Genomic DNA, 23596 nt, shown 5'->3' on the forward strand with positions numbered 1-23596 from the left:
CAAAGGAAATAGAGACATTAGGTGCTAGTGTGCATTGAAATACATCAATGAGGAAAGTTGAAAACTTGTGCCAGACCGGAACTCGAATCCGGATTTTTCTGTTTCTTGCAAACGGTTGCCCTTGATTGCGTCAGTCATTCAGACATTGTCCCTGACCAAATCAAATTTCCGACTTATCCACACATCACTGACATGGTGCCCCTGTCCATTATTCTCATTATTCGCAGCGATGCGCTGATTCCTGTAAGAGTTAGAGCTTGCTTGCGCATCTGCACTGAAGGGATTGTTGGGCTGTTTCACACTAACTATATATATGTGGTGTCTGAGGATAATGGTCACGGGCACTATGTGCTTAGTGTGTGGATAAGTTTGAAATTTGAGCGAGTCAGGAACTATGTCCGAATGGCTGGTGCGGTCGAAGCGACTATTTGGGAGAAACTGAAAAATCCAGGTTTGAGTCCCAGTCCAGCACAAGTTTCAACTTTCCTCATTGATGTATTTCAGTGCCCACTAGCAAGCAATATCATTATTTGTTTTGGATCATAATCATAGTAATTGATGTATCGTCAGAAGTAATACATAATAAAAAAAGGATCAAGCTTTAGGATTTATTTTTCATATGTACATCAGAGAAAATTAATACCTCGAACAACTGTTTTGGATTTGCAGATTCTTATTTATCTGCAGTATTTGATAAACAGATTCAGAAAAGCAATAAATTCTCTTGAGGATGAAAATTAATCATCTCTAACAGTGATCATTAATGAATAAAATGCATTTCATGTTGAGAGAATAATTGAAGAGAGCTGTAGCATATTTAGGAATAGTGTCAAAATCATTGAAACTCTTATGTGGTTCTTAATTTTGAACCTGACAGGCCAGAATAGTTATTAAACGTAACTACTAATGAAATTTAGTGATAACACTTTAATCTATGTACAAGGTAGCAGTCTTGCAATTTATTTTACCTGACAATGATGACATTTTTAACGACGACAACAAAAGGAAAAGATGACTCAAAGTAAAAAATCCCATCGATGGCATTGTCATGGAGATGGAGTTTTTTCTGTGCACAAATGTTTCCTATTGGAAAAACCACATAAACATGGGCCTAAAGGGATTTAGGGAAACAATGGGAAAGATCAGTCTTGATTATTGGTCAGAGCTTAGAACTTTGCTCCTCAAGCACTAGTGCAGTGTCAACTGCTGAACCACTTCACTTGGTTTTTGCCAGAAGTAAGTCAAGAACCAATTTCCTTAAGATAGATTCCACAGCTGTTATGAACTGGTTAAGATAATTATGGTTTCGACAGGACTGAGAACATTGTCAAAAAATTAAATTTTTTCGTCTCGTAATGTAGGTTAGTGATACATGTACATCAAAACCCATTCTGCACACAAGAGTTTTTAAAATTGCCATACATATACACTGATGAACAACTTTATATGCCAAGAAGGTGCCAAATACATCAGCTACCATACTTACACTAAATAGAACAAAGAATTTGACTTCAACTTGTATTGAAGCACACCAAGTCATTTCTTTCATTTCTTGCTGTACATCAATATGTTTTGATTCATGCTTTGTTCTGTTTAATATGATTAATTGTAGCTGATTCATTTGACAGCTTCTTGGTTTATAAACTTATTTGTCGATTTATACATTTGGCGGATTTAAAGGCTGTTTGTGTACAGAAAAGCTTTGAGGTATGTGTTTTCAAGTGTGTGTTGAAAATCACCAGTTGTGATGCCTCAGTTACTTTTAATTTTTGACTTCGCTTACTCGTCTGTAGAGGCATCCATCCAGAATATTTTGACTGAGAAAACACGACAGAGAATAGTTCCAAATTAGGTTGCCAGAGGAATGCATTTTGGAGTGTGCAGTGATGTTCTGGCAGCACATGTGAAAATAGCGAGAATGACTGGTAGTAATTGGATGTGGATTAAGTGACTTCTCTGCTGAACCATAGTTTGAACATTTAATTATGTATGAGAGCAAGGATTGTGGGCACAAACGGTATGCAATTTCTTTGCAGTAAGTGAACCAGTCACTTAAAAGAAGGGCAGCAGCATAAATGAATCCACTAGAAATGTGAGCCAGTATGAAACTTTGTTCCACAATAACAATGTTCCTACTGGCAACATACTGAAACATAAATACTACATGTGTAATTTAAGAAAGCAATTCTGCTAATTTTTTTATACCTCACATTGGCTCTATCTTACCTCTTATTGCTTCCAAAAGACAGAGATGCCTCTACAAGAGGCATAATTTTAAGTTGCCACATCTGGTGACCTCATATTCCTAGTAAGTAGCTGACAGTGCTTGATCAACAACAAATGGCTGTGAATTTCTTGCATGTGTTCTTAGGTTAGAAATCTTAAAATCATTGAACACATTCTTCACAAAAAAGTCTCACTTTATCTACATGTATTTTTCTGCAGATGGACCAGCCCTTCAGAATATTTTGGCTGAGAAAACTCAGCAGAGAACAGTCCCAAATGTATTTATAAGAGGAATGCATGTTGGAGGGTGCAGCGATGTTCTAACTGCATACAGAACTGGGGCTTTGAGGGATATGCTTGATGGCACCTATGAAAAGTGCGAGTATGACTTGGTGGTAATTGGAGGTGGATCAGGTGGCATCGCTGCAGCCAAGGTTTGTCAAAACTCATTTATCTTAATGCATTTTATCAGTACATTTATTTCAGACTTTTTATACAACATTAAACAATTGAAAGAGTTTTTGTGTTGATCTTTGTGTTATAGCAAGAAAATCTTATTAATGTGTAATAAATTTTTTCGCCAGCTCTAATACCTTGCACACTCTCGGTGTCAGTGTGCGTGTGCATGCGCACGCACCATGCGTCCTCAAGGGTTGGAGTAAAAGTCATTGCTGAACAGCATGCATACATCAAAATAGCCATTCTCCAAGGGGGAAATATGAGAGGATTTTTCACAGTGAATTGGTAGAAGCCCTTGGGAATAATGCCCTCCAGTGCTATACAGTAGCATCGTGGGTAGGAACGTTTCAGCAAGTATATGTGGCAATGGTGATCAGCAGTGCTCGGGTTGACCTGTGAGGGTGCGGACTGACATGGCATGTGCAGTCATTGAACAGCTCGTGGAAAAAGGCATATGATGAATGCTACCGAGGGGCAAGATGCATTGAGAAACAAATCATCCACAGGGTATTGCAGGCAAAGCTTGCAAATGCACAAAATCGCATCTCTTTGGGCACTGCGTGAACTGATGGGCATTCAGTGGTGGATGCAATATGCTCTGACCCCCTAGTATGCCGGTAATAGGATAGCAGCCACTTCCTGTCATAAAAAGTTTCCATATGTAAATTTTGGATCAAGGTGTACGAACCAGGACTCAAATGCCATTCCGTGGAAAGGCCAGATGCTGGATGACTAAGGTGGCAGAAATTCTGTCATCATACTACCCTATGAAATTGATGGCGATCATTGTGTCTGATGTCAGGGGTGTTATTGTATGCCAATTCATTCTACACGGCAGAACAGTAAGTACTGACTGCTTCAGGGACTATCTGATGTGACAGTATGACTTGGCATTCAGGAGGAACATCCGGATAGTGGTCAGTGCACTCCTATTGCACGACAACAAAAAACCACATAAGGCAGAGTGTGTACGGTGGCAACTGCGATGCTGGGGATGAGAAGAATTGGAGCACCAGCCGTACTAGTCTAACCTTTCGATCAATGACTTTGATCTCATACGAAAGTTAGAGCAGCCAATAAGTACTAAGCAGTTTGTGACCCTATCATCCTTTTAAATATGTAGCATCTAGTTTTGTTTTTATGGTATGCTATCTCATAATTTCCTCCTAAATAACCACACATTATTTATGTAAATAAATTGCTTTTATTTCCAAAAGTAGAAGATTCAGTGACATTAGATAAAAGCAAACTTATTCATTAATGAATGAGAATGTCTGTAACATGACAAAGATGACAACACAAAATATGTCTGTGTGTTCACATGCTACTTTTGTGCGCAAGTACACACAGATGTATCACTGCCATGCAGGCTGCCACCTGACTAAAGCAGTCTTCTTGACATGGTAATACGTGTGTATGGCAGTGGCTCTTGATGATAGTATAAGAGGCATTCGAATGAATCCTTGGTCACTAGTGTGAAGTAATGGTAATGATTTTGTTAACTCAAAAATGCAGTTATGCACTGTAGACATACTCAAAAAAGTCTCCAAAACTGTAGGCACATATATCCCATTGCGACACTAGCCGGTCGATTTCACCCTTGAAGAAGCTAGTAGGCTACTGTCTGATCCAGGCCTGGACCCAGTCTCACACTTCGTCGTCCATTGTGAATCGATGTCCACGAATAGCTTATTTTAGAGGTCCAAACACATGAAAGTCACACAGTGAAAGGTCAGGACTGTACGGTGGATGTTCCAGCAGTTTCCCACTGAAACTGCTGCAATGTCGTTTTCACCACATTGGCCATGTGTGGGTGGTAATTATCATGCAAGAGGTTATCATGCAAGAGGATAATGCCACAACACGTAAACGACTCAGTCTGTACTCACCATACACAGCCTTCATCCGTCAATACGTTTCACGGCCTCCAACTCCCTCTGACACCAAAAATCGTATCACTCCTCATTGTTCCTGCTTACTCTCCTGCATGTTCGGTAGTGCACGAATACTTGTGTGACCACCTTTTCTTCAGCGTGAAACCACACTGGCGCTATGCAACATCAAATGGTGCGCACATGTCCATCTCTCTACCAATAGATGGTGCCACCATACCCGCAGGTATGTGGTGCCACCTTATGTGTAAGGCAAAGGTAGACACACTGACCAGGTTTCATTTGAATGAACCTCATATATAGATACTGCATTTTTGTTCCAGATACTCTGATCATCTGAGTAACTGCACAGTGCTTACACTTTGCAGAATATCAGCCGAAACCCTTATGATATCGGTATACCTCTAGAGTGTCTTTTCGCTGTTGCAGTTCACGTAGTGGTGACGTTATATTGAACTGATTGTGGTTTTGACTATTGGCATCTTATCATCATTACTTTGTGTGCAACTGCTTTGTCAGCAATTCCGCTGTGGCTCCTAAATCTCAAATTTTGTCAGAAATACTCAATGGATGTTGTGGCATGACTGCCACGCAGTGTGGAGTTGTGGCCTCGGGTGATTTTGGCCAGCAGCAGTCAGTTTCATCTGGTAGGTCTGGGTAGTGTTGCTGACAAACATGTAGCAACAAATTTTCACACGCTACAGAGCTGCCTACTGGCGGCTGCAATGTTGTTGTTTGTTGGTGCATACTGCATATTATCAAGGTGAAGTACTCATGGTCATTAATCGCCTTTTGCTGCTGGAGTATGTTCTCCATTACTACAGATAATGTTTGCCATTGGAAAGGCTTAAATGGAGGTGCTCATAATGGCTCCACTAGAGAATCCTTTGTTACACTTGGCTGCCATATTGGAAGATTTATCTGAGCTTACAGATTCGTTAAGTCTGGACAAAAGTATCCAGTGTACTGTGATGTGTGGGTGTTAACAAGAGATATTGCAAGCTCCACAGCCTTTGTCATTCTGAAGTTTGTTAATTTCATCAGTGATCTCATGAAACAGCTTACTGATTTGCCCATTTTCCGCACGTGTATTGAACTGCTTGCCACCTATGCCGAAAGATATGAACGTTTTTAAGTGGGATCACCAAGTATGTCACCTTGTAATTTCCACATGAATAATTGCATGTAATTCTGGTACATACAGAAGTTACTTTTATAAATGAAAGTAGAACACACAGTGATATTAGATAACTTAAACCCTCAAGCCTGAGAACTTCTATAATGCGGCAAAGATAACAACACAAAACATATTGAGAGAGTTCACATGTACCATCTCCTACTCTTCTTATATGCAAGTACACAAAACCATATCACTGCCACAGGTAATTCATACATTCTTTGGATATAAGGAACAAGGAGTATGTATATCTATTTATTTATCATAGTATTGGCAAATCCTACCAACATATAGATGTACATAATGATGGGTGAGAACAGGAAATTCTGCTAGTGCCTTGCAACTGGTGTGATGCACGTATATGTAAGGTTCTAACATGATGGAGCTCCGCCTCACTTTGCACATTTCTCACGAACAATCCAATCATTCCCTAAAAAAGATAGGAATTAAAGATTTCTTTTTTTACTTTTTGAGGACACTGCTAATCTTGCATCTGTTTTTGAGCTGATTATGAGACCATTTGCCATTTCAGCTGAAAGTGTCCCTGTGCGCTAAAACTGTCCACGAGTTCTATGTGGTTTTTTTTCTTACTCAGGAAGAGTTTCCTTGTCCTGATAATGAGGTTACAAATATGATATCAATGTTTTGATCAACATATGTGTGTAAAAAGCTTTTTCCGATTATGAAACTAAATAACTCACGATTATGAGGCAACCTGAGTGATAAAGAGTCTGTGAAATTGTCTGCATCTGCCAACAGTTGGTACTAGATAAAAAAAATTTTATTAAGTCTTCAGCATGCCAAAAATAATTAATTAATACAGAAAATTTGTTTTTCTTGTGATGTATGTTGCTGAGAAATGTGAAATAGGAAACATGAAACAAAGCTGCTTGCAAGCCATTAAGTGTTCCTTACATAAGTGCACTTTCATCTAAATGTAGCACATTCGCAGTTCCCCCTCCCCCCCTCCACTTCCCCCCTCCCCCTCCCCCTTCCCCTCCCCCTCCCCCTCCCCTGGTCAGTGTGTGTTGAATGGTAGTGGAGCTAGTGTGCAGCCATGTAACTGAGCTCCACAAGTGTGCAAAAGCACAGCACAAGTGCAGAATTCTTGGGAGTCCTTAATTTAAAAAATATATAGTTGCAACATTTCTCTTGACAACATGTCATCTGTTACCCAGTAGTTTAGTTCAGTAACAGTGTGTTGAGGATGCTGCATGCACAAACAGATCCACAGATGCCAAAACCAGTAATTCACATTTTAAATTGTATGTAGTCTTGCTAGACAGTAAACCATTTTTAATAACACAATTTACCATAAAATCTGGTGCAGTAAGATCTGTGATTTAATTTGAAAGGAGCACAGGTATTTCAAATATTTAATAAGTGTCAAGAGTGCCAGTGCTGAATTCTACAAGCCTACATAATATCCATTAATTTATTGTAGAATTTAAAAATGGTTGTGTGGACCCACATGATATCTTTTTAATTTACAATAATCAAAACTGTATTTAAAAAAAAGTATTGTTACAGTGACCACTGAAGATGGTTTAAAATAAAACAAAATGTGTCTGGTCATTATAAGACTTTTATTACAGTTGCTAAAGACAGCAATTAAGCTATACAGCTTGTACAATAACTCATTTATTGAAACTGGCCCCTATTGTTTTATGCCACATGTTGTGCAAGACACAGCTTGCTCTTTACCTTTAGGAGATACTGAAGTAATTAACGTCATGTGATTTGGGCTAAAGACATATTAGCTGCACAACTCTGTACTTTGTCCTGAATAAGGAGACATAGTCAGGAATGAAAGTAGTGTAAGTTGTACTAAAAGAAAGTGTGATATTACCATTTTAGCCACACTAATATAAAGATGAAACACATTGGATACCCTAAGTAATTTTAAATGGTTCTGGGTATCGAAACAAAATTTATAATCAATGATACTGCACAAAGGGGCAGTACTGATAACACTTATCTTTTGTGACTGCTTGAAATACAGTCGAAGCAAATAAGACTGATTCTTTCAACAAATATTTGCTGTCATTCTTTGCATGAATTGTATGTGTAGATTTTGTAGGACTCCCTTAGTGCAAATTATTGCTATTCTGTAAATCAAAAGAAGACATTTAATATCTCACTGTCTGTATATTTTTGTTCTCAGGTGGGTTAAGCTTATGTGAACTAGGGGTTTGATTTGTTGATTGATAGGTTATTGTTTTTTTGTATATAGATGTGAGCAGTCACAAGTGTTCAGTTAATAACATATGTATTTAAAAACTTATCTATCGTTCAGAATCAAAGGTTTCTCAAAATATGAAGTCCTTACAAAAAGGCTGGGTATCAAATGAAATTATCTCACACAGGAGCAGGAGAAATCTGTCTGTTTCTTACACAGAAGGTACTGGAGAAGCTTCAGAACTATTTAATTTTTCAAGGAGACCACATGTGAATCAGATTTTTGTGATGTTATTACTTATGAAGTTCATAACTCAAATATCAGTCTTCCAGAAAAGTTTTATATGACTCGCAGAAATTATTCAGAAAATTATCTTGATGTTTTCTGAGTGCATTTAACTTAACTAAATACAGAACAGATTTTTTGATGGGCCACATGGTTCTGGTAGAGTGTTATCCTGGCATGTGAGTGGCCCCGCTTCAATTCTCAACCAATGGAAAGTTTTAAACAAAAGTACATGTTCTATGAGCATTTCCATGAAGCGTAAAATATGTGAAGATGACAAAAATTAATTATTAATTTTTTTTATTTACAAAATCTTTATTCGTATTCTTTTATAAATGATCATTAATTAAGGTTTTATATTTGCAATGAAAATTGGAATATTGTGAACGGTATGTGATTAGAAAGAAGAATACATGCATTTGTTATAAAACATGACAATTAGGTGTATGGCAATTAGCATATATTTGAAGAATCTTTTACTTAAATCATGTAGGTACTCGAACTTAACTGAAGGGGGGGGGGGGGGGGGGGAGACAGAAACAAGTCTCAAAATGGTGATCCAGTGATTACTGGTCTCATGTGCTCAGGTTTTTTTTTTTTTACATTTCACAGAAATGGTCATAGAACATGCACCTTTGATTAATAATTTGCATTGGCTAGGAACGGAATCAAAGTAGCTCATGTGTCAGGCAAGTATTCTACCACAGTGCCATGTGGCCCATCAATAAATCAATCTGCCTTTAATGAATTAAAGGCACTCGAAATACTTAAAAGTCAATTTTCTCTTTTTTTTTTTTTTTTTTAATTGCATTGAACTGCTTTGGGGGATTGGTGTTTGGGTTCTGAACTTCACTTTCCATAAATACAGTAGGACCTTGATAATCAAGGAGGCTTGGGGATCTGTCAATGCTGGATTATGAAATTTTCTGGATCATCAAGGCCATTTTTAAAAACCTGGTTTAAGAAAAATTGTTTTAACATACAAAAACAAGTAACTGTTATTTATGGAACACAACGGGAGAGATTACAATGCAGAAATTATTACTTCTCTGTAAGAGCAAAATTTAATTAAGTCGAATACTGGACTGCACTATTAAATCAGTTTAGTGCTCATAGTTTTAGAAAAGTTCAGTGTAAGTAAATGATTTATGTAGCCCAGCTACAAAATAAAATAAGAATCATTGATTTGAAAAGATCAATGAGAAGCTTATTAATAAAAACTATTACCAAGAATTTGGTGCAGTGTAATTGGAATCAGTGTCTCTAGGAGTAGCACACACATCTGACATTGTTAAGGGCATGAAATTCATCGGGTTGGTAGCTAAGACTGATGATTTACCAGAAATTTTGTTCCGAGCCCTCTGGAACCTTGCAGAATGCTAACTTGTTTCTTAGATTGAGCTATTTTCTGACTAAAATTATTTTTTGTGATGTGCAGATTCATAACTACGGAAGCGTTGTATTGTTGGTCACTCTCAGCGAATTACACAAAAGTGCTTTAGGCTTCTGAAGCCTCGGCCCAAGAGATGGGAACTGTGGGTGTTGGTACTTTGTCACTCCAGTTTCTGGTGCCATTTGTGGGTTGAAAACACTTTGTAATACCTCATCATCAGTCAGCTCTTCTTTGATAGCTAAATCTTTCAATTTTGATTCACTTGCCAACTTCTGCTGAAACTGCACTCACTTCATTAGTGGATGCTGAATTCAGCCCTCGTACAATTTCAGAGCGATTGCTTGTCAATTTGTTATTTACATCGTTTTCCATCTCGGCTGTTTCGACCAATTATGCCATAGTTTTCACCTGGCCTAACGATGCAACTTGGTATGAATGTAATTGCTCAGTGAGGCAGAAACTTTTTACAGACCAGGCACCACTCCGAATAGTTCCAATGTTTGTTGAAGGTGTCTGACTGTACTACCAAGAACACTGAGCTAAAATTACAGGAAAATTTAAGATGTGTGCCAGACTATCGGGTATGCTGCATTATCAAATGCTGAATTATTGCAGTCTTACTGCATACAAAATTACAAAAATTCAATTGTTGTGTGGTCTGCTTGTTAGTATTAAACTTCACAGAGAGGGTGTGACGGCGGTGGTGGCGGCAGTTGCTAGAGTGTGTGTGTGTGTGTGTGTGTGTGTGTGTGTGTGTGTGCGCGCGCGCGCACCATTTGTGATAGTTATGTCCCTACAATGATGCCAGCTCAACAGGTAAATCATGAATGGAAAGCTGGGTTAACACGTAACACTAGGTTTTTCGCAATCGAGGCTGGTTTTTTGTTTTTTAATATATTAACCAATGATTGCTGACGCGCTGCAATGTTGAAGGTTCTTGAATGGAAAGCCATTATGTGCAATTTATCTGGTAGGTAGTGGGTACAGAATATTATAAATTGTAAAAATATTATTGGTAGTGTGTTTTACAATCTTCATCTCTTAGGTAAAAGTAGTTGTATGGAATGAAATAACTTAATCCACTTATATTTAGAAACAAATAAAATCAGAAAGACTGAAAAGTTGTCTTGTTACTGGTTGTGATTTGATGTTAATGTAATCAAACTGTGCAGATGACTATCCAGTGGCTACCAGAAGAATGGTTGTTGAAATAATAAAATACAGTACATCCTAGGTCAGTGAAAATAGGCAACTCTTGTGCATTTCTAAATCACACAAAACTTCAGAGCATTGTGGTGCAGTGGTAAGACACAGTGGGTTTCCTAAATCACTTTAGGCAAATGCAGGGATGGTCCCTTTTACAAAAGGACACAGTTTTCTTCCCTATCCTTCCTTAATCTGTCTTTGTGTTCAGTCTCTAACGACCCCAAGATTGTTCAACCCTAATTCTCCATCCTTCAAAAAAAATTGAAACTTGTCTAGTTTAACCATTTGTGAGTTAAGTATATTAACTGCATATCCTTTACTAAAAAAAGTGATAATACACTCAAATTCAGAGTAATTTCATCTACAAACTGTTTTTGTCACAAAAATTTTACTACTAGACAACCTGTGATTCCACGTGTTTAGTTGCAAAATAAAATGACAGTTTTCTTCACACACATACTATCTGTCCTATGTATATCACAAAAAACACGAAAAAACACCTCTACACCCCTGCAGTATCTTGAAAGAGAATGTGAACCTTGCTTTTTTAAAGGTTACATAGTGAAGACAGACAGAATGTTTAGGAAGACATGGATGAGAGAGTAATGAGGAGATGACTCAGTGAAATGTTTGTATGAAAGTTGATATTTGCTTAAAATATTTGTTCATAGTAAGAGCTCCTCTGACTCTTGATTGTGAATGACCTATTCTTTGGCTTGATACATTCCCACTGATTGAAATTTTATATCTGTGATAAGTGATTTCATTGCTCCATATTATGTACCACAATTTTAGAATGTTTTGTGTCAACAGGAGGCTGCAGCGCTTGGACGGAAAGTAGCAGTATGTGATTTTGTCAAACCTTCACCCATGGGAACAACATGGGGTCTTGGAGGTACATGTGTTAATGTGGGTTGTATCCCCAAAAAACTTATGCATAGAGCAGCTCTTCTTGGACATGACATAAAAGAAGGCCCAGCATTTGGTTGGAGAGTGTCTACAGACAGTGAGTTGGTTATTTTATACGATTTTTCTTCATTTGAAATCCATGTTTCATGGAGCATTCTGTAGGTGGCCATTATCCTGTAATGGATATCAAGTGGGTGGTGGTGGTGGTGGTGGTGGTGGTGGTGGTGGTGGTGGTGGGTGATTTTTTATTTTTATTTAATTGTAGTAAGGAAATTGAGATCTGAACTGTTGTCTATTAATTGCTACATAACTAGTGTCATGCTGTTGATTCTCTCTGTAATAAAGGGGAGTTTAATGGTGATAGCGAGAGGAGGTAATGGTAGAGGTGTGAAGCAGACATTTTTTTGTGCCAGTGGGGAAAGGGGAGGTGTCAGCATCACAAAAAATGTGTATTAGATTGTAAAGAAAATGTTTGATAAGGTGCATAAAGCATTGAGCCAAGCATTGCTTCACATTTCAGTGTGCTGATAATTTCACAGTGCAACACCTGTTGAAACTGAAGCATTTAGTTCACAAAATCAATTGATACATTTTCACAGATTACACATTTTACCCCAAAACCACATACAATCTTTCTCAATGTGTTCCTTCAGCTCACCAGTGGTCAGATTCATGCTTAAGTATATGTTAATTCTATGAAGGAACAATAGTACTCCCTGTTAGTAGCCATACTTATTCTGAAAAAAACTTCCTCTCCAGCAAACTTGTCATTTGTGATAAACATGCCTGAGTGCTTAGTCAGTTCAGCGCACAGCCAGCTTTGCCACTGAAATTATCCAAGCATCATGTTTCACAAGCATATTTCCTGTGCTTTCTAAGACACCTCCAGAACTTCTGGTTAATTGCAGAAGGTGTAAAAAGTTTTGTCACAGAAATGTATTTTGGCCCATAGTGTATCAACAAAGTTCTGTGCTGCCTCCCATAGAAAACTTGCTGTAAAAATTGTTCTGTCACTACATACACAATCTGCTTATCAGTAAACTGCATTGTCTCAGAAGCTCCTGTTTAATTATCTCTGCCTTGTTTGTCACATGTCAAAGAAGCAAGATTTCATCTTGGTGCATTGTCAGCTCATATGGAAACTTGTTCCGCAGACTCTGTAATCAGAGAAGTGCCAGTAAGAGCTGGCTCATCCTCATACCACAGTGTGAGTGTGTGGCTAGCTAGTTGTGTGCTAGTAATCCCTTTTAGAGAGAAAGGACTAAAGCTACTGATGGTAATCGGCTCTCACAAAGTCAAATTATGTGGATGTTTATGCATCTTGTTGGCTCTCACCAATTTTTTTTTAATTTACAAAGAATCCTTTATTGATGGAAAAACTGCAATGAAAGTAAGCATCCAAATACATGTACCTTGCATATAATTTTCTATAGACGATTAGAGTAGGCAAATAGTGCTTTCAAATGAAGTTCCCACTATATTTAATTTGTATTTCGTGTTTAAATTATTTACATATTATACACAAGAAACTAGTTCATTCATGATAGTACTTTTTCCATTTAAAAGAAGTTACACTATCTGGTACTGAGTACTAATAATTCAAAGACTTACCTTTGGATTGAACTGTGTAAGCTTATCAATGTGGAATTAATGTCCTTCATTCTGGGAAAAAAGTTCCAACAGTTAAACTGACCCTAACATAAACATAATTGTGGATGCAGCTTTGTGAAGTCAATGAAATTTGGGCCAAGGAAAATCATTATTGGAACCTGTAATAATGTTGTTACACGTATCGTGAAACTGCTTGTTTCTGTATAGGTCTTAGTTCTAACTGCAGTTGTTTCCATGCCAACGGCAAAGGGAAGTGAATATATATTTAACATTACATGTATTTTATGGAAGCCCTGGAAATGGCATCTTGAAATATGACTAGATTGTTTTAATGTTTCTGTACCTTTCATAACATAGATCTACTCATATTGTTAAAGATGATGACTGGGAGCAAATAATGCTCTGGACATAAGCCCATTTTGCTGTTTAGAATATACACTAAGAATAACATCTTTGTAGCAAGTTAAAATAATGTGTTGAAGAGCATCCACAAAAATTTAAGACTTCCAAATCTGATTTCCATTTGACATACAGTTTCAACTTGTCTCACAAATTTTAAGAAAATGTTTTTATTTAAAACTGGTCTACTCCACAAAAGGAGATCACTGTTGTTCGAAATTGAAATATTTTTAACTGTGACACCAGATTCAAAATATCAGGTGTTCCATAGTATCAGTGATACAGGCCACATATGAAAGCCATTGATTTTTCAGTTCTGTTACCATTAATGTCCATTGATAAATCTTTCTCTTTAAAATTCAGAGATACCTTTCAGATCATTCCTTGGCTAGGACAGTGTATTTAACAGTAATATGGTAAATCTTCATAACAGCTTTGCAGGCATTTCTGAAAGGCTTTTTCTGGAAACATTTCAGTCCATATCTACAAATAAATTTTGTTTCAGGAGCTACTGACTCCTTGCTTCTCCCACACTGACACTCATTTCATATAAATTCTGTTGATGGAGAATGTAGTGTGTTGCAAAGATCTCTTGTGGAAGATATCTTTGTCTTACCTATTCACAGTAATCACTCTGTCCTCTGTCCCTAGAAAAGAGGGCCTTTCATTGTAGACCCCACATTTTCCATACTATTACACACAAAGAATATCTGCCCGTTTACAAAACTCTTTGCATTTCTTTTGATAAGCTCGGGTACCTTTGGTTGTGTATGGCTCGCACCAGTGATAACACACACTCTCTCTCTCTCTCTCTCTCTCTCTCTCTCTCTCTCTCTGCAGCACCACACACGTAACACACTTCTAATTGTGTATTTGTTCTCTTCTTATTGTAACAGTTTTACTTATAGATCTTTTTTATTTTATGTGACTGTGTGAAATTATTGCATATTGTTTTATATACATGTGATTGGAAACAGTCTGAAAAAGGTTGTAAGTGTGTTGCAGGGTAGTTTGTGCTGAGAAATAATTGTTAAGGTAAAAATTTCGTATGTTGCGCTGTTATTGAACTCAATTAGCATTGAAGGTAGTGAATCAGGCTGTTGCATATGCACATTAAAGTGGCTTGCCAGGTACAGCTAGTGTCAGTTGGTCTCACAGTGTAGATGTCAGTGCACGAGAAAGCTCAGCCTTCAGCTCAGATTTGATCCTTACTACCATCTGATGTCCAATTTTTGAATCACTCTCTTGTTTGTTTTTTAGGAAACCAAAGAAAGAACAAGTTTGGCAACATCATTTATGGTGGGCCACTTGAATTTTTGTATGTAACAGTGTGACAGCTTAACTTAAGTGCTAATTAACTCTGAAATGGTGCAAAGTATAGAATTTTTTTCTTAACAATTATTCCTCAGCACAACCTACCCTTTAACACCCTTACAAGCTTTTACTGTTTGTGACCACCCTCTATTCATTACAACACTTACTTGTTACCGTTTCGAATTCCAGGGTGCTTCTCACTTGAATAAACAAATAAGAACAAATCTTTGTAGTTATGTGGTAGCCCCGTAGCAGCATTTGAGGCTCTTAAATTCCTCTGAAATAAGTAGGGTTTGTGTCCCCACAGCACCATTTTTTATGTTTTATTGTTTGTTGATGTGTTGCAAGCATAACATGAAATAGCAAAGGTATGCTTAACATAAAACACTTCGCCACTGACAGATTTATGACAAACAGTCATTTACTGCCAAGATGTTTCAGCATATGCTGTTAATGAGAGCATGTTGCTTTCAGTGCACATGAAGGGGCAGCCAGGTGCAATGTTCAGCTCACTGTACCCAAAAGTGGCACAAGCGGTGGCATACTACAGGGGTAAATGGCTGGCTTTAAGGGTTGTGCTCAGGAAAGGTGTCAACACCTCAGCAAAACAGCCTGTGTTAGGTGAAACCTGTGTGAAACATCGATTTTTGAACACCGTCCACCTCAAGAATGACCAATTTCTGTGGATGCTGTTACAGAGGCCCTCTCTTATGATCACAGACTGTATAGGCTTGCCTTTGCTAAAGTGAAGTGAATGATATCAGATGGGACAAGATACTTAATTTATGGTCATCTCAGTACAGATCAGTATGTGCAGATACTGAAAATATTATGGTGCCAAGTGTGAGGATCCTCCATCCCAGTGGAATAATCCAGTTCCAGAAGAACTACTCACTGGTTCACACAAGTCGAATCATTCGGCAATGATTTTCATGTCAGGCTGCCATCGACCCGATTGGCTGGCGTTTTAGAGCACTGGACTTAACTCCAATTGAAAATTTGTTGGCACAAATGAAGCACCACGAGAACTTAAAGAGTGGCCACATGCACACCTGACCAACTGTGGGACCTAGTGTTGGATACATGGGAGAGTCTTGTGGATGATATGACGTATTTCCAGAGGCTGGCCACCTCTGTGCCTCATTGGATGAGGTAGATAATGGATGCCAATGGTGGGTGGACCTCATCCCCGATGTGAAACTTCCCTTGTCTCACATTACTCCACTTCGTATTACACATTTGATATAATTGTACATTTGTTAACTGGAAATCCACATTAAGTCATTGCCTTTTATATTTTATTCATTGATTTACTGCTGCTCAACACTTACTGATTGTAAATTTTACACACAGTGCAAGCAAGTCATTTGGAATCAAAATAGAAATTACGTCCTATATAAGAAAGTCGGAGAAAACACTTAATATCAACTAATATAAAAACAGGTAAACTCTAAAATAATAATATTCTCTTCCTTTCTGCATCTGCAACATTTTCTGCGTTTCTTATGTAAAATAAGTGCCAGCAGGGCATACAAAAGCTCTTTCAAGTTAACATTCTTCTGTAGTCCAAGGATAGCATTCCAATCACTGTTCCCATTTCTCTCTGTTAATCTTCAGAATAGGCATGCAGTATATCCTCCTTCAGACTGCACATTTGAAGCATTGGCCTCAACTGAACATGTATCAGACTGTGAATGACTGAAAGATTGTTTTCTGTGTTTGTCTTGTTCCATTTCTTTGAATTGTTTCAAATGTTCCCTGCATGGAGACGATGTTAGCGACTTAAGTGATTCAGAACATGCTGATTTTACTATATCAGGTGGCTCCTGATGTGGATTGTATGGCTGGATACCATTTGGACTCACATTTACTCTGTTGTTTCAGTCTTGTATGTCAAACTCTTGGTGTATTACAAAGGCATTCTCTCTAAGTATATGCCTGTTACATGGTAAGAGTCCCATTTACCAGAGGCTGTTCATAGCAGCATTTTCCATTGTTGTTGCTTTCAAGTAGGCTGTAATCAATGAAGAGGCTACTATTTGACCTGGGTTATTTGCCGACCAACTTCCTATTTCTTGGGGATAGTGCATTTTAAACAGTCCCATGTGTTCCACGCAAGAGGCTGCATTTTATGTGTGAAGTGGTGTGATAAACACATGATGTGGACACAGTTTTCTCTTGTTGCGTCTTAAGACACAGGTCGATATTATGCCCATCAGCTATTAGCACAACAGTATCACCACCAGGTGGCTTCACAAACCCCATAGAAATTTTAAACTACTTACAAGTAAACCTACCCAAGAGATACACTGTGATTTTGATCACTTTTGAATATGTTTTAGTTGTAAGGTACCTCTTATTTGAAGGTAAGAGTGCATTTTACTTTATTTCCAGTTTTGTTATTCCACATAAGTCAAGTGAATGTATCAGTGCACACAGAGTAAGGAGCGAGTGGTAGGTTCCCACACTGGCTAGCAGAGGCAATTGGCAATCTGGCACTTTCAGAGCCAGTGGATGAGGTGCTGATGCAAAACCTGCTCATCATATCAGCAAAGAGATTTATAGGGAAAGTACCTTTATTCTGGCACAAATCAAGTAGTTATTAATGAATATTTGTTGACAAAACTTGTCTTTACTACTTAGACATTAGGAGGGGTCTAAGGGTCATAAATGCCGTATTTCAGTAATTTTACGTGCCAGGAAACATTGATATTAATAAATAAATGAATAACTTTGGTATAGCCAAAGATGTACGATCTTATACAAACTATACTGACTGTACCCTCAAGTTACAGACTGTACGCAGTAGGATGCCTTTCAATCTAGTTATGCAGTAGACCATGCTGTCGTACTGTTAATACACTCCTGGAAATTGAAATAAGAACACCGTGAATTCATTGTCCCAGGAAGGGGAAACTTTATTGACACATTCCTGGGGTCAGATACATCACATGATCACACTGACAGAACCACAGGCACATAGACACAGGCAACAGAGCATGCACAATGTCGGCACTAGTACAGTGTATATCCACCTTTCGCAGCAATGCAGGCTGCTATTCTCCCATGGAGACGATCATAGAGATGCTGGATGTAGTCCTGTGGAACGGCTTGCCATGCCATTTCCACCTGGCGCCTCAGTTGGACCAGCGTTCGTGCTGGACGTGCAGACCGCGTGAGACGACGCTTCATCCAGTCCCAAACATGCTCAATGGGGGACAGATCCGGAGATCTTGCTGGCCAGGGTAGTTGACTTACACCTTCTAGAGCACGTTGGGTGGCACGGGATACATGCGGACGTGCATTATCCTGTTGGAACAGCAAGTTCCCTTGCCGGTCTAGGAATGGTAGAACGATGGGTTCGATGACGGTTTGGATGTACCGTGCACTATTCAGTGTCCCCTCGACGATCACCAGTGGTGTACGGCCAGTGTAAGAGATCGCTCCCCACACCATGATGCCGGGTGTTGGCCCTGTGTGCCTCGGTCGTATGCAGTCCTGATTGTGGCGCTCACCTGCACGGCGCCAAACACGCATACGACCATCATTGGCACCAAGGCAGAAGCGACTTTCATCGCTGAAGACGACACGTCTCCATTCGTCCCTCCATTCACGCCTGTCGCGACACCACTGGAGGCGGGCTGCACGATGTTGGGGCGTGAGCGGAAGACGGCCTAACGGTGTGCGGGACCGTAGCCCAGCTTCATGGAGACGGTTGCGAATGGTCCTCGCCGATACCCCAGGAGCAACAGTGTCCCTAATTTGCTGGGAAGTGGCGGTGCGGTCCCCTACGGCGCTGCGTAGGATCCTACGGTCTTGGCGTGCATCCGTGCGTCGCTGCGGTCCGGTCCCAGGTCGACGGGCACGTGCACCTTCCGCCGACCACTGGCGACAACATCGATGTACTGTGGAGACCTCACGCCCCACGTGTTGAGCAATTCGGCGGTACGTCCACCCGGCCTCCCGCATGCCCACTATACGCCCTCGCTCAAAGTCCGTCAACTGCACATACGGTTCACGTCCACGCTGTCGCGGCATGCTACCAGTGTTAAAGACTGCGATGGAGCTCCGTATGCCACGGCAAACTGGCTGACACTGACGGCGGCGGTGCACAAATGCTGCGCAGCTAGCGCCGAGTACGGCCAACACCGCGGTTCCTGGTGTGTCCGCTGTGCCGTGCGTGTGATCATTGCTTGTACAGCACTCTCGCAGTGTCCGGAGCAAGTATGGTGGGTCTGACACACCGGTGTCAATGTGTTCTTTTTTCCATTTCCAGGAGTGTAGTTAGCTTATAACCAGTGTGAAAAAGTTAATTTTACCATGTTTCTTGAATACATGCATCATAATGGCATCCCATGTACAAATTATTTGCTCCACCCAAAAAACGAAACTTCATTCCAGTTCATTACGTAAAACATAGACAGTATTATTGCACTTTCAGAATACGACAGTACTACAATGGCTCTGCAAGGGAACATAAAACTAAGAGAATATCTCCATATAACTGTTGGGAAGAATTCGTATGCAGCGGCTCACTAAGTCAATTCAAGGATGGACTGCCTTAATTATCACAAAACTCGGGTGGGAAAGCATGGCCAGATATGCCACTTATACCACCACCTAAGGACCGAGCGAGGTGGCGCAGTGGTTAGCACACTGGACTCGCATTCGGGAGGACGATGGTTCAATCCCGTGTCTGGCCATCCATATTTAGGTTTTCCGTGATTTCCCTAAATCGCTCCAGGCAAATGCCGGGATGGTTTCTTTGAAAGGGCACGGCAGACTTTGTTCCCCGTCCTTCCCTAATCCGATGAGACCGATGACCTTGCTGTCTGGTCTCCTCCCACAAACAACCCAACCCCCCTCCCCCTCCCCCCCACACAACCACCACCACCACCACCACCACCACCAAAGGACTCGCCAGCTAAACAGAGACATTTCTGGAGGTGGGGGAATTCTTGTGTAGTGTAGAGCAAACTAAGACTCGTTACTTTATATATACCCATTCAGACGTTTATGGGGTGAAACACCACCTTAAAAAAAGTTGAGTTTAATATTTCTGAATGGATGTTGTTGAACCAGTAACAGGTATTTTAAAAAAATTCAAATAAAAGTTCTGTTGTTTTTAATGTTTGTTACAGTGGTGCACCCAAAGTTGCCATAAAAGTCTTCCCTCCTTTTTCCCCCAAAATCCTCTCCCTTTCCCTATTTCGTTTCTTGTTTTGACATTTGACTAGTAGCAAAACATATAGCATGATTAATACCAAAATCAGTCATATATGACGAAGTATTTCAAAGATGAATTTGTCAGAAATAAGCTAAAAATCTCTGTATCACTATATGCACATGTGATGAGTGTGCTTCAGTGCCAGTTGTCATTTAATGTTGTTTAATAAGTCACTCCCATGTGAATAGATTCTAAATGCATATTATGCATATATTGTTCTATATACATATTTTCTTCTAATTTTATGAAATATAAAAATCTTGTGTTGTTTTCTTTTGCATGCAGTGTAATATATATTTTCATGTTGCAGCCTTTTCAGATTTAATTATGTCATTTATTTGTGTGAAGTGCATCTTTGGAATACCACTTCATCATTTATGATTGCACTTGGGATTAATGGTGCTATACGTCTTGCTATTTGAGAAACGTTGAAATGAAAACAAAGTAGTGGGTGGAGGGTGAGATTTTGGAAAAAAAAAAATTACTTTTTGGAAATATGTGGTAAGGTCTTATGGGACCAAATTGCAGAGATCATTGGTGCCTAAGCCTACACATTACTTAATGTAATTAAACTAACTTACGCTATGGACAACACACACACACACACACACACACACACACACACACACACACAAAAGGGAGGACTCGAACATGTCAAAGTTGATCAAAATCGCAGTGTATCCCTTGGGTTGATTTACTTGTTAGTAAAACCATGACTCTGAATAATCCACTTACTAGAGTTTCAAGCTGAATACCCTGATATGTAATAGTGTGTCATAATATGCAATACCATCATGTATTAGGACACCCATGGTATCGCTTATTACAAATAAGCCATCTTGCTTTACAAACATAGCCCCGTAGTTACGCTGCTCGAGGACAAGTCATTATAGCAACTGAAAGAGTACTTTGTGAAGAATATAATCACAAGGACAGTGTTGCAACAGCTACTCAACTTCAGATATTAAATCCCTATAGGCACATTTGTTCAAAAACATGAAATTCAACAGTTTTAAAATAAAGGTCTCTTGACAGTGTGCAGCTCAGTAATGGTATTACTGTCACTGTTCTACGCCTCAGGTGCTGTGAGAATTATTCTGATATTTCCCAGCAAATCTGAACACCTACTTTAATCAGAATCTAGCTATCTCACATTAGTGAACTCTCCCATAATACGTACCCTTTCTCTGTATTCAAAATTGCTTTCAGTAATGGTAGTATAATTTGAGTAAATTAAAAACTGTATCAAATTGGAACATAAATAGTTATTTTCCCAAATTAAATTCTATTTTTTTCTGTTGCAGCTGCTTTTCTGTTCTGCCTACTACTTCTATGAATAGTTGTATGCATACAGACAAAACTTGCCCTTCAGCAGTTTAATTTGGACAAAATTGTTTTTCAAATTAATAGTCGAAAATTTTAGTGTTCCCTGCTCAAAGGACAAACGAACTGATGTTGAGCTTGGTGCTTACATGTGAGTGGGTAATTTGAGAGAGAGTTTTTCAGTACCAGTTTCATTCATGCCAAAGAATTGAGTAATTATTCGATTAGTTTGCTGTTTCCTCAGTTTGAAATGTGAGCTTTGCAAAAAAATAAACACAGTACTGAGTGACTATACCTAATCACTGCTATGCCCGTTTTTCCAAACTTTTCATCCGTATATCAGATGAAGGAATGCATGGTTCTGAAATCTGACATATCTTTTGAAATTTTCTTTTATTATTTGAATAGGAGTCAAACTGTAATGAGGAAGAGTACAGTAGCATAAAGGATGCATCATTAGATAAGTGGAAAATTTGTACTTAATGACAAGCAGCGGTACAAATAAAGAGTTGGGGTTCACATTACTCCAACATTGCTGAAGGAAAGTGCATTTTGTTCTGCTACTCAAAGCTCTGATAAAATACTTGTATAGTGAAGTGTCAAATAGAGAAACAGTTAATATTTCTTAAGTATGTGCTTCCACTGTTTAAATATATCGGCAGTTCAGTGGTATTTAATTTTAGAGGGCAATGACATTCCACCTACTGAATATCTGTCCTACATGCATTTCTAATGGTCAACAATCAGACCAGGGAAAAAGCAATAAATTATATGCTTTGGGGAAGTCTTCAATATTCCAGGCAACATGTGATAAAAATTAAAGCCAACATTCAATATGTGATCAAAAGTATTTGGGCACCTGTTAGTGGACATCACTATGGAGTGTGTCCACCCTTTACCTTTGATGGCATCAACTCTGCTAGAGACATTTTCAGTAAGAATGGCAGCTGACTTTTCCTCCAGAGAAACAAGAAAAAGTAGTGATGATGTTGATTCATTGGGTTCATATCATAGCTCTGGGCATGCCAGTTCATTTCAGAAAAGTTATTGTCCCCAAACCATTGCTTCGCTAAGGCAGGGTGCATCGTCATGCTGATGCAGCCATTGCCCTGAGCTGTTCCTCTGCTGTGCATGGTACACAATGTTGTAAAATATATTCATAGCTTTCCGCATTTAGCATTTGCTCAAGCACAGTAAGGGGACCATACCCTAACCTGGGAAAACATCCCATGCCATAACACTTCCTCCTTCATACTTCACTGTTGGTAACACACATGATAGCAGGTAACATTCTCTAGGCACTCACCAAACCAAAACCCTTCCATCAGATTTCCACAGAATATAGCATAATCCATCACCTCAAATCACTCATTTCCAGTTGTACACTATCCAGTGGTATTGCTTAGCATTGACTATAGAAATGTGTGGCCTTTGAGGAGCTGATCAACCATTGTACCCCATTCTTTTTAACTCATAACTCAGTCCTTGTGCTATCTGGCCTTCTGGTATCTCTTTGGAATTAAAGAGTGATTCCTTTTGCTGATTTCATGCAATTTTTACAACCACTTTCCACAATGATAAACGGTCCAAGTCTGTCAGTAAATGAAGTCTGCTGGTCTTGGTTTAGATTTGGTTGTTTCATCACATTTTCACTTCACAATCACACCATGAACAGTCAGCATGGGCAGTTTTAGAATGTTTCAAATGTCCTTGATGGATTCGTTGCTCAGGTGACATCCAGTGACTAGTTAATGTCCATACTCTTTAAGCTGTCCTGACCTCACCTATTCTGCTGTTGCGGCTTATCTACTGATGACAAAATACTCCTCACCTCTTTTTATAGTGGTGGGTCCACCTCTTGTGACATGTAATGGTCAATTCCGTGTTACGTAGGGGTGTCCAGTTAATTTTGATCTAATAGTGTACAAGTATGCACAGAAGTATGCTGGCGTCTATCGTAATTTCTCAGGTGCAGGAATTACTATTGGGAATGGTT

At 39.1% G+C, this 23596-nt stretch overlaps 1 protein-coding gene across 1 annotated transcript in view; it reads left to right on the forward strand.

The window, feature by feature from the left end:
* LOC126248691 (thioredoxin reductase 1, cytoplasmic-like) overlaps positions 1-23596 on the forward strand; it is an 89762-nt gene that overhangs the window by 14481 nt on the left and 51685 nt on the right. Inside the window, exons 3-4 of the mRNA XM_049949973.1 lie at positions 2446-2660; positions 11631-11823. Of these exons, the coding sequence (XP_049805930.1) occupies positions 2446-2660; positions 11631-11823 (408 nt within the window). The remainder of the gene's footprint in view (positions 1-2445; positions 2661-11630; positions 11824-23596) is intronic.

Source organism: Schistocerca nitens, chromosome 3 (genome assembly GCF_023898315.1).
Source record: "Schistocerca nitens isolate TAMUIC-IGC-003100 chromosome 3, iqSchNite1.1, whole genome shotgun sequence".
Lineage (NCBI taxonomy): Eukaryota > Metazoa > Arthropoda > Insecta > Orthoptera > Acrididae > Schistocerca > Schistocerca nitens.